At 74.2% G+C, this 11103-nt stretch overlaps 1 protein-coding gene across 1 annotated transcript; it reads right to left on the bottom strand.

The window, feature by feature from the left end:
• Positions 1-802: 802 nt before the first annotated feature.
• On the bottom strand, positions 803-10536 carry STIP1 (stress induced phosphoprotein 1). Its single transcript, XM_064503234.1, has 14 exons — positions 10386-10536; positions 8281-8490; positions 8066-8207; positions 6704-6845; positions 5284-5452; positions 5080-5206; positions 4880-4982; positions 4678-4798; positions 4500-4596; positions 4291-4415; positions 3655-3691; positions 3456-3559; positions 2626-2798; positions 803-1187 (listed from the first exon to the last, which is right to left on the bottom strand). The coding sequence occupies exons 1-14, from the start codon at positions 10392-10394 to the stop codon at positions 1115-1117; spliced, it is 1632 nt and encodes a 543-aa protein (XP_064359304.1). The 5' UTR covers positions 10395-10536; the 3' UTR covers positions 803-1114.
• Positions 10537-11103: the final 567 nt, after the last annotated feature.

Below are 11103 nucleotides of genomic sequence, written 5' to 3'. Positions count from 1 at the left end.
TGCGGGGGCCCGGACGCCTGGGCCCCTCCCCGCCCCCGTCAGCCGTTGCGGGGAGCCCGCAGGGGCCCGGACGCCTGGGCCCCCGGTGGCGGGGGAGGCCGCAGGCGCGCGCGGGCGGGCGGGCCCAGGCGTCCGGGCGGGCCCCACTCACCGCGGCCGCCGCGGGGCCACCTTTGTCCCGGGGGGGGGAGGGGGGGGCCGGGTCCTTCCGGGGCGCCGCGCGCAGCCCCGGGGCGGGGCAGGAAGCGCCGCCCGGACGCCTGGGCCCCCTCAGAGCCGGGGCAGCGCAGGGCGCCGCTGGGGGGGAGGGTGGGCAGCGCCCGGACGCCTGGGCCCCTCCCGTGGCGCTGCGGCACATGGCACCGAGGAGGGGGCCACGCCCGGACGCCTGGGCCCCTTCTACTTAGCGCCGTTTTGGGCTGAGAGTCGCCAATTCGGGACAAAATTCCCCCTCCCCCATGGAGAAGCGGGGCGGCTCCGCCCGGGGCCCAGGCGTCCGGCCCTCCCCCCCATCTCCGGAGCCGGGAGCGGGGCCCAGGCGTCCGGCCCCCCCACCCCACCCCACCCCCCCCCAACCACGCGCCAACCCTCAACTTCCCCTCTGGAGCAGGAGCCCAGGCGTCCGGGGCCTGGCCCCGCCCCCGGGCGCAGCAAGGAGCTGGGGAGGGGGCCCAGGCGTCCGGGCCCCCCCCCGTGACCCCCCCACGAGCACCCCCGTGTCTGGGCCCCCCCGGGTGCCCCGTTGCCCCCCCTCCCCGCCGCAAGGGGCCCCGGCGTCCGGGCGCCCCACACACAGCTCGGCTCGGCAACTGCTCCGCTCTTTATTGGGGCGCTGGGGGGGGGGGGGGGGCGGGGGGGCCGCGGCGCCCCCAAACCGAAACAACAAGGTGGGGGGGGCACCCGCGGCCCCCCCGCAGCCCCCCCACCGCCCCCGGGGGGGACCCTGCCGCCCCCAACGTCCCCGCGCCGCCCCCCCAGCATGTCCCCCCCCCCCGGGGCGGGGGCAGCGCAGGGCCCCGATGGCCGGCGGCAGCGGCGGGGGGGGGGGGGGGGACAGCCCGTGCCCCCCCCGCGTGTCCCCAGTGGGGGGGGACACGGTGGCCCCGGGGGGACGTCACCGGATGGCGATGAGCCCGACGTCCATCAGCTTCTGGATCTTCTGGGCGATGACGGGGTTCTTCAAGTGCCTGCGGGGACGGGGGGGTCAGGGGGGGTCGGGGGGGGCCGGGGGACACGGCAGGGGTCGGGGGGGCCTTAAGGACCTGTAGATGGGGGGCGGGTGGCCTTGGGGACACTGTGACATCGGGGACAGAGGTGGCCTTAGGGCCCCGACCCCTTGGTGGCCTTGGGGACGTGTGACATGGAACCAGGGTGGCATCAGGGATCTACTGATGGGATCAGGTGGCCTTGGGGACACTGTGACACCGGGGACAGAGGTGGCCTCGGGGCCTCAACCCCTTGGTGACGTGTGACACGGAGCCAGGGTGCCATCGGGGATCTACTGATGGGATCAGGTGGCCTTGGGGACACTGTGACACCAGAGACAGAGCTGGTCTCAGGGCCCCAACCCCTTGGTGGCCTTGGGGACATGTGACATGCAACCAGGGTGGCATCGGGGACCCAATGATGGGGGACGGGTGGCCTCAGGGACACGGTGAACCGGGGACAAGGTTGGGCCCAGCCCCACGGTGGCCGTGGTGGCCGGTGACACCGTGTGGCCTCAGGCCTGGTGACACAGCGGGGCGAGGTGGCCTCGGGGACGCCCACGGGGGAGGGAACCCGCCCTGCGGTGGCCTCGGGGACCTCGTGACACGGTCCGGGGCCTCGGTGACACACGGGGCCCCGTGACACGGGCACCGGCACCGTGGTGGCCTCGGGGACGCGGTGACGCAGCCCCGGGGACCCCGTGACACCCCGAGAGCGCTCAGACAGCTCCAGGGGACACTGGGACAACAAAAACGGGCCACAGCGGGTGGCACGGGGGGACCCAAGGGACCCCGCGACCCCCCAGGGCTGCCTGTGACAGGCAAAGGGAGCACAGCGACTGACACGGGGACACCCGAGGGGACCCTGTGACACCCCAGAGAGACTAAACAACCCCAGGGACCCCGTGACACCCCAACAGCTCCAGGACAGCTGCAGAGGAACCCAGTGACAGTGACAACAGCAGGTGACACAGGGACATTCCTGGGGACCCTGTGACACCCCAACGGCTCCACAACTCCCTGCTGGGACCCCGTGACGGTGACAACAGCGAACGGCACGGGGACGACCCCAAGAACCCCGTGATGCCCCAGCAGCTCTAGGACAGCTGTAGGGAGACCCTATAACGCACGGGGACAACAGGTGACGCGGGGGGGACAACAGGTGACACGGGGGGGACAGCAGGTGACACGGGGACAGCAGGTGACGCGGGGGGGACAATAGGTGACACGGGGACAACGGGTGACACGGGCTCCTGAGAGCCCCGGGCTGAGGGAGGAAAATGGGCAACCTGGGGACCCCGTAACGCCATGGGGAGACCCCGGGGCGCCGCGGGGACGTGGTGTGACACCGGGTGACGCTGTAGGGACACCGGGTGACGCTGTAGGGACGCCGCGGGGACGGGAACAGCCCCCCACTCACTCGCTGAGGGCCTGGGGGTCCTTCTGCATCTGCTCGAGGATGAGGCGCATGGCCGGGTCGCTCATGATCTGCTGCACCTCGGGGTCGGCCATGGCGCGCCGCTTCACCTCCTCGGGGTTGTCGTTGCGGTTGTACTGCGCCAGCAGGCACCGCTGGTAGCCCTCGGCCGCCTCCTGTGCGCGGGGACAACGCGGCGGGGTGACACGGGGGCCCCGCGCGGCACACCGCTTCTGCTGCTCGCGGTGGTTGTTGCGGTTGTACCGTGCACCGCTAGCAGCCCCCGGCCGTCTTGGATGAGTGAGAACAACCACATGGTCGCTGGAGGGGTGACAAGACCCCCAAAACCCCAACGGGACCCCCACGGCGCACCACTTTCCCTCCTCACGGTTGTTGTTGTTGGGGCTGTACTGTGCTAGTAGCCCTCGGGTGTCTTGCATGGGTGAGGACAAGCACGTTGTTGCTGGAGGGGTGACGGAACCCCCAACACCCCGACGGGACCCCCAATCCCTCCCAGGACCCCACATGGCGCATCGCCACTGTTCCTTACGGTTGTTGTTGCGGTTAGCAGTGTGCGGTGCGCGCTGTAACAACCCTCGGCTGTCTTACAGGGATAAAGACAGCCCCGTGGTTGCCGGAGGAGTGACGAGACCCCCAAAACCCCGACGGGACCCCCACGGCGCACCATGGCCCTCACGGTTGTCGTTGCGGTTGTACCGCACATCCCGGGTAGCCCTCAGCCACCGGCTGTGCGCGGAGGAACTGCGTGCGGTTACCAGAGGGGTGACGGGACCCCCAGACCGCTGCCGGGACCCCCCGGGACCCCCGCTCACCTTACAGGCGCTGTCGAGGTCGAGGGCTTTCTGGTAGACGTCCATGGCTTTGGTGTAGTCCTTCATGGCCTCCAGCGCCGCCGCCTTCCGGGTGTAGCCCTTGACTGGGACAGGCGGCGGCGGGGGGGTGAGGGGGGGGCGCCCCGCGGTTCGGGGGGGCTGGGGGGGGACGGGGGGGCCCCGCCTGCCCCACACTCACTGAAGGAGGGCTCCAGGCGGATGCACTCCTCGCAGTCCTGCGGGAGAGCGGGTGTCAGCGGGGGGGGCCCCCAAAACTGCCCCCCCCGGGCACGGGACACCCCAAGCGTCACCCGCCGGGCGTCAGGCGGCTCCCCCAGACCCAAAACAGCCGCCCAGTTCCCCCCAGGACAGCACGAGACCCCCCCAAGGCCCCAAACCGGCCCCGGGGGGTCCCCAGGCCCCCAGGATGAACCCCCAGCCCCCCATCCCAGCCCCCCGCTGGCCCCCGGACCCCCGGGACAAGCCCCCAGCCCCCCAATGCAGCCCCCCGGTGTCCCCCAGCCCCCTGGGACGGGCCCCCAGCCCCCCAACCCCCCAACCCAGCCCCCTGGAGACCCCAGGACCCCCAGGATGAGCCCCCAGCCCCCCAGCGTCCCCAGGACCCCCAAACTGCCCCCCAGCAGAAGCCTGTGCCCCCCACCCCAGCCCCCCGGTGTCCCCGGGACCCCTGAAATGAGCCCCCAGCCCCCCAAACCAGCCCCCAGTGTTCCCAGGACCCCCAGGATGGGCCCCCAGCGCCCCGGGGTCCCCAGGACCCCCGGGACGAGCCCCCCGCCCCCCGGGGTCCCCAGGACCCCCGAAGCAGCCCCCCCACCTTGAGGGCGAGGGGGAACTCGAGCAGCTTGGTGTAGCAGGCGGCCCGGTTGCTGTACAGCTTGGCGTCGTTGGGGTTGCGCCTGATGGCCTCGCTGTAGTGCTTCATGGCGCGGGGGTAGTCGCCTGGCGAGGGGGGGCGCGGGGGGGTGAGCCCGGCCGTGGGGGGCCCCCCGAGACCCCCCTGGTCCCCCCCAAAACGCCGCCCACCTTTCTGGAAGCACTCGTTGCCCTTGTTCTTCTCCTCCAGCGCCAGCTCGGGGTCGATGTAGGCCAGGCGCTCCTGCTCCTTGAGGATCTTCTCGGCCTGGGGGGCGCGGGGGTGGGCGGGGGGCTCGCGGCGGCCCCCCCGGCCCCCCCTGAGCCCCCCCGGGGCCCCCCCGCTCACCTGCTGGCACTTCTTGAGCACGTCGGGCGTGCGGTGCTCGGCCAGCGACTTGTTGTAGAACTGGATCGCCTCCTTGTACCGCTCCTCCTTGAAGTAGGAGTTGCCCACGCGGGCGTAGGCCCTGCCGGGGGGGGGCTCAGCGTCGGGGGGGGGGGTCCCGGGGCGGCGGCGGCCCCCCCGCGGCCCCCCCGCGGCCACTCACTTGGCGATCTGCCGGTAGTCCTCGCGGTTCTGGCGGCCGACCTCGATGGCCTCCTCGCAGAGCTCCCGGCACCGCGGGTACTCGCCCTTCTCGAAGTAGACGGCTGCGGGACGGGGACGGGGACGGGGGGGGGTCAGCGCGGCCCCCCCGTCGCGTTGGCGGCCCCCCCGTCGCGTTGGCGGCCCCCCCGCGGCGCTCACCGGCCTGGTTGGCGATGTAGGCCATGTTGGCGGGGTCCAGCTGCCGGGCGCGGGCGTAGTGGCCCAGCGCCGCCTCGAAGCTCTTGCGGCGGTACGCGGCGTTGCCCAGCTCCTTCTCCCGCAGCGCCTGCGCCGGGCGGGGGGGGGGGGGTGGGTGGGGGGCACCCCCCGGGCCCCCCCGGCCCCCCCGGGCCACCCCCCTACCTGCTTCTTGTCCTCGGGCAGCTCCTGCTCCATGGGCTGGGGCGGGGGCGGGGGCCGGGGGGGCGCCGGGGGGGGCGCGGCGGCCTCCTCCTCCTCCTCCTCGGCGCCGCTCAGCTCCACGCCCAGCAGCACGCTCAGCGTCGTCATCACCCGCGGGTCCTGCAGCCGCCTGCGGGCCGCCCACGCCGCCGTGACCCCCCCCCGCGGCCCTGACCCCCCCCGGGGGCACCCGCAGCCCCCCGGCCTGCCATGACCCCCCCCGGGCGGCCCTGACCCCCCCCTGGGCGGCCCTGACCCCCCCCGGGGGCACCCGCAGCCCCCCGGCCTGCCATGACACCCCCCCGGGCGGCCGTGACCCCCCCCGGGCAGCCCTGACCCCCCTGGGGACCCTCCAAGCCCGGCCTGATCCCCTTGGGACCCCCCAGGAGCCATCCGAGCCCCCCCAGGAACACCCAGGACCCCCCCAAACTGCCCTGACCCCCTTGGGGCCCCCCCAGACCCAGCCCGATCCCCCCCAGGGACAGCAGGGACCCCCCAGGCCTGGTCCAAATCCCCCTAGGACACCCCAGACCAGGCCTGCTGCCCCCCCCAACCTGCCCCGACCCCCTTGAAGCCCCCCCAGACTCGGCCTGATCCCCCCAGAGACACTTAGGACCCAACCCCCATCCCTTCCGGCCCAGCTGGATCCCCCCCGGACCCCCTGAGCTGACTGGATCCCTCTGAGACCCCCCAGGGGCTGCTCAGGACCCCACAGCCCCCACTGGATCCCCCCAAAACCTCACAGACCCCACTGGATCCCCCTCAGATCTCCCAGAGGCAGCTCAGGACCATGCTGGACCCCCCTAAACCTCACAGACCCCATTGGGTCCCCCCAAAACCTCACAGACCCCACTAGATCCTCCACAAACCTCACAGACCCCACTGGATCCCCCTCAGATCCCCCCAGGGGCTGCTCAGGACCCCACAGCCCCCACTGGATCCCCCCAAAACCTCACAGACCCCACTGGATCCCCCTCAGATCTCCCAGAGGCAGCTCAGGACCGTGCTGGACCCCCCTAAACCTCACAGACCCCATTGGGTCCCCCCAAAACCTCACAGACCCCACTAGATCCTCCACAAACCTCACAGACCCCACTGGATCCCCCTCAGATCCCCCCAGGGGCTGCTCAGGACCCCACAGACCCTACTGGCTCCCCCCAAGACCCCACAGACCCCACTGGATCCCCCTCAGATCCCCCCAGGGGCTGCTCGAGACCCCGCTGGATCCCTCCGTAAAGCCACAGCTCCCGCCAAATCCCCCTCAGATGCTCCCAGGGGCTGCTCAGGACCCCGCGGCCCCCGCGGGACCCCCCTCGGATGGTGGGGGGGATTCCCGGGGGGTGGATCCCACGGGGGGGGGGGATCCCGGGGGGACACTCACGTGCCCAGCTCGGCGGGGCGGCTGCGCAGCTGCTCCAGCAGCTCCCGGTAGCTGGGGTCGCCCAGCAGCGCCCGCGTGCGCGGGTCGCCCTCCAGCCGCTCCAGCACGTTCGGGGCGCTGAAGGGGTTCAGCAGCTTCCGCTCTGCGGTGACAAGGACCCTCAGCGCCCCGCGACCCCCCCCGGCACCCCTGCGGCCCCCCTGGCACCCCACAGCCCCCCCACGGCCCCTTGGCACCCCACAGACCCCCAGCCCAGCACCCAACCACCAGCCTGGCCTCCATCTTGGGCAGCCCCCCGGCACCCACCCACCCCTGTGGGCCCCCCCCCATGGCCCCTACAGCCCCCCGGGACCCCCCAGCCTGGCACCCACCCCCCAGCCTGGCCTCCAGGTGCTGCAGCCCCCCTGTGCCCCCCCCATGCAGCCCCCCTGGCCTGGCACCCACCCCCCAGCCTGGCCTCCATGTCGTGCAGCCCCCCTGTGCCCCCCCCATGACCTGGCCCCCCCATGTCCCCCTGTGTCTCAGCACCCATGCGTCCCCCCCATGGCCCCCCCCATGGCAGCACCCACCGGCCAGCCTGGCCTCCAGGTGCTGCAGGCCCCGCTGCAGCCCCCCCCGTGTCCTGGTTCCCCTGTGTCCCCCCCGTGTCCCCCCATGTCCTGGCTCCCTTGTGGCCCCCCCGGTGCCCCCCCCGGCCCGGCACCCACCGGCCAGCCTGGCCTCGAGGTGCTGGAGGCCCTGGCGCAGCTGGGCGCTGCCGGGCTCCCGCCGCAGCCCCCCCGTGTCCCCATGTCCCACCTCCCCCATGTCCCCCTGTGTCCCCCCATGTCCCAGCTCCCCCACGGCCCCCCCCGGTGCCCCCCCCGTGGCAGCACCCACCGGCCAGCCTGGCCTCGAGGTGCTGCAGGCCCTGGCGCAGCTGGGCTCCCACCGCAGCCCCCCCGTGTCCCGGTTCCCCCGTGTCCCCCCCGTGTCCCCCCATGTCCCGGCTCCCGTGTGGCCCCCCCGGTGCCCCCCCCGGCCCGGCACCCACCGGCCAGCCTGGCCTCGAGGTGCTGGAGGCCCTGGCGCAGCTGGGCGCTGCCGGGCTCCCACTGCAGCCCCTCCGTGTCCTGGTTCCCCCGTGTCCCCCCATGTCCCGGCTCCCTTGTGGCCCCCCCGGTGCCCCCCCCCGGCCCGGCACCCACCGGCCAGCCTGGCCTCGAGGTGCTGGAGGCCCTGGCGCAGCTGGGCGCTGCCGGGCTCCCACTGCAGCCCCTCCGTGTCCCACCTCCCCCATGTCCCCCTGTGTCCCCCCATGTCCCAGCTCCCCCATGGCCCCCCCACAGCCCCCCCCGGTGCCCCCCCCGTGGCAGCACCCACCGGCCAGCCTGGCCTCGAGGTGCTGGAGGCCCTGGCGCAGCTGGGCGCTGCCGGGCTCCCGCCGCAGCCCCTCCTCGTAGGTGCCGCGCGCCTCTTCCAGGCGCCCCAGGAACTCGAGGGCGGCCGCCTTGCGCGAGTAGCCCTGCGCGGGGAGGGGACGGCGGTGGGTCTGGGGGGCCCCGGGGGGGTCACGCGCCCCGGGCCCCCCCCCGGACCTTGGCCCAGTCGGGGCGCAGCTCCACGGTGCGGCAGGCGTCGGCCAGGGCGCGGGCGTAGTCGCCGAGGCGGGCGTAGGCGGCCGAGCGGTTGCTGAAGAGCACGGCGTTGGTGCCGTCCAGGCGGATCGCCTCGCCGTAGTGCCGCAGCGCCTCGCCGATGGCCCCCGCGCTCAGCGCCCGGTTGCCCCGCTCCTTCAGCTCGTTCACCTGCCCGGGGGGGGGGGGCGCACGGGGGGGGCCGCACGCCGCGAGGAAGAGCGTGCAGTGAGGAAGAGTGCGGCGAGGAAGAGCGTCGAGGTGTCAAGGCCCCGGACCAAGCTGACACCTCCCCTCCTGCTCCCTGAGCCCTCCCCGGCCCCCCCAAATCTCTCAGGGCCCCCCAAGACCCCCCCAGGATCCCCTTGGGCCCCCCCAGGAGTCCCTCACCCCCCCTCAACCTCTCAGGGCCCCCCAGGACCCCCTCGCCACCCCCAACCCCTCAGGGCCCCATAGGACACCCCCCCACAGCCCCACACCACTTTAGGCCCCCCCTAGGAGACCCTTGCCCCCCCCCAATCCCTTGGGGCCCCTCAGGACCCCCCCCCAGCTCCATACCGCTTTAGAACCCCCCCCCAAGATCCTCTCACCCCCCACCAACCCCTCAGGGCCCCCCAGGACCCCTCTCCAGCCCCATGCCACTTTGGACCCCCCCAGGACCCTCTCTGCCCCCCCCCGGGACTCTCAGGCCCCACTGGAGGCTCCTCTCCAGCCCCACCTCCCCTCAGGGCCCCCCCAGACTCACCCCCAGCCCCACAGGGCCTCGACGGCCCCTCAGCCCAGCCCTGCGTCCCTTCAGGGCCCCCCCAGCCCCCTCCCCAGCCCCGCACTCCTGTAGGGCCTCCCGGCCCCACAGAACTCTTCTGCCAAGCCCCCCATCCCCTCAGAACCCCCCCAGGGACCCCCCCAGCCCCCTCAGGAGCCCCCTCCCCAGCCCCACACTTCCCCAGAACCCCACAGGAGCCCCTCGTCATCCCTCACCCAGGCCCCACATCCCCCCAGGACCCCCCCCCACCCCCACATCCCCTCGAGACCCCCCCCAGTCCCACATCAGCCCCCCCCAAGGCCCCTCCACCAGGCCCCACATCCCCTAAGGACCCCTCTCAGCCCCCCAAAACCCCCCCCAGGGACCCCCACCAGCCCCACACCCCCTCAGGACCCTCCCCAGCCCCCTCAGGAGCCCCCTCCCCAGCCCCACACTCCCCCAGCACCCCAGAAAAGCCCCTTATCATCCCTCACCCAGGCCCTACATCCCCTCAGGACCCCCCCCCAAGCCCCACAGGAGCCCCCCCCCAGCCCCACACTCCCATAAGGCCCCACAGGAGCCCCTCTGGGCCCCTCCGCCAGGCCCCACACCCCCTAAGACCCTCCCAACCCCACATCAGCCCCTCAGGACCCCTCTACCAGGTCCCACATCCCCTAAGGATCCCCCCAGCCCCCTCAGGACCCCCTCCCCAGCCCCACACCCCCCAAGACCCCCTCCAGCCCCACATCAACCCCTCAAGACCCCTCTCCCAAACCCCACATCCATTAAGGACCCCTCCTCAGCCCCCCAACACCCCCTCCAGGGACCCCTCACCAGCCCTACACCCCCTCCGGATCCCCCCAGCCCCCTCAGGACCCCCTCCCCAGCCCCACACCTCCCAAGACCCCCTCCAGCCCCACATCAACCCCTCAAGACCCCTCTCCCAAACCCCACATCCATTAAGGACCCCTCCTCAGCCCCCCAACACCCCCCCCAGGGACCCCTCACCAGCCCTACACCCCCTCCGGATCCCCCCAGCCCCCTCAGGACCCCCTCCCCAGCCCCACACCCCCCAAGACCCCCTCCAGCCCCACATCAGCCCCTCAAGACCCCTCTCCCAGGCCCCACATCCCCTAAGGACTCCCCCTCAGGCCCCCAGGACCCCCCCCAGGGACCCCCCCCAGCCCTACACCCCCTCAGGACCCCCCCCAGCCCCACACTCCCGCAGGGCCCCGCAGGAGCCCCCCAAGACCCCTCCGCAGGCCCCCCCCGGCCCCCCACATCCCCCCAGGGCCCCCCCGGGGGCGGCCCCCGCCCCCACCTGCTCCATGGCGGCGCCGGTTCCGCTCGCTCCGCTCCCGCCGCCCCGCGCCGCCTTCTGGAACCTGCTAGAAGCCTCGCGGCCCGCCCCCCCCGCCCCCCCATTGGCCGCCGGCCCCGCCCGCGCGCGCCCCCGCGCGCCCCCATTGGCCGGCGCCCGCGCAGCGTCCCGCCCCCCGCCGCCGCCCATTGGCCGCGGGGAAGGACGCCCTCCGGCCAGGCCCGCCCCGCCTCCCCCTCCCGGAAGCCTGCTCGGCCCGGCGGTGCCGCGGCCCGCCCCCCTTGCCCGCCCATTGGCCCGGGCGGGCGGCGCTCGCCGCCCATTGGCCCGCCCCGCCCGCCGCGGGCCGCCGCCGCCGCCGCCGCCGCGCCCATTGGCCAGGCCCCCCCCTTCTGGAAGTTTCCACCTCTCCCATTGGCTCGGCTCGGGGGGCTGACGCGCCGGGGCGGGGCCGAGGCGGCAGGAGGGCGTCGCCTGGCGGCCGGGAGGCCTCGCCTCAACCCCTCCCCGCAGGGGGCGGGGCCTCGGGGACACGTGTCTTGCACGAGGGGCGGGGCCTTGGGCGGGCCTTGCACGAGGGGGCGGGGCCTCGGTTGGGTCTTGCACGAGGGGGCGGGGCCTCGGGCGGGCCTTGCACGAGGGGGCGGGGCCTCAGGACACGTGCCTTGCACGAGGGGGCGGGGCCTCGGTTGGGTCTTGCACGAGGGGCGGGGCCTCA

The sequence above is a fragment of the Dromaius novaehollandiae genome, chromosome 35 (genome assembly GCF_036370855.1).
Source record: "Dromaius novaehollandiae isolate bDroNov1 chromosome 35, bDroNov1.hap1, whole genome shotgun sequence".
Lineage (NCBI taxonomy): Eukaryota > Metazoa > Chordata > Aves > Casuariiformes > Dromaiidae > Dromaius > Dromaius novaehollandiae.
The sequence above is the reverse complement of the archived record's forward strand: the minus strand, read 5'-3'. Positions and strand labels throughout refer to the sequence as shown.

Excerpts from the sequence above, each read along its gene's own strand:
- STIP1 (XM_064503234.1), bottom strand. Across the intron at positions 6,846-8,065 it reads CCTCGAGGCCAGGCTGGCCG|AGCGGAAGCTGCTGAACCCC; the intron begins GTGGGTGCTGCC and ends TTGTCACCGCAG. Across the intron at positions 4,416-4,499 it reads CAACGAGTGCTTCCAGAAAG|GCGACTACCCCCGCGCCATG; the intron begins GTGGGCGGCGTT and ends CCCCCTCGCCAG.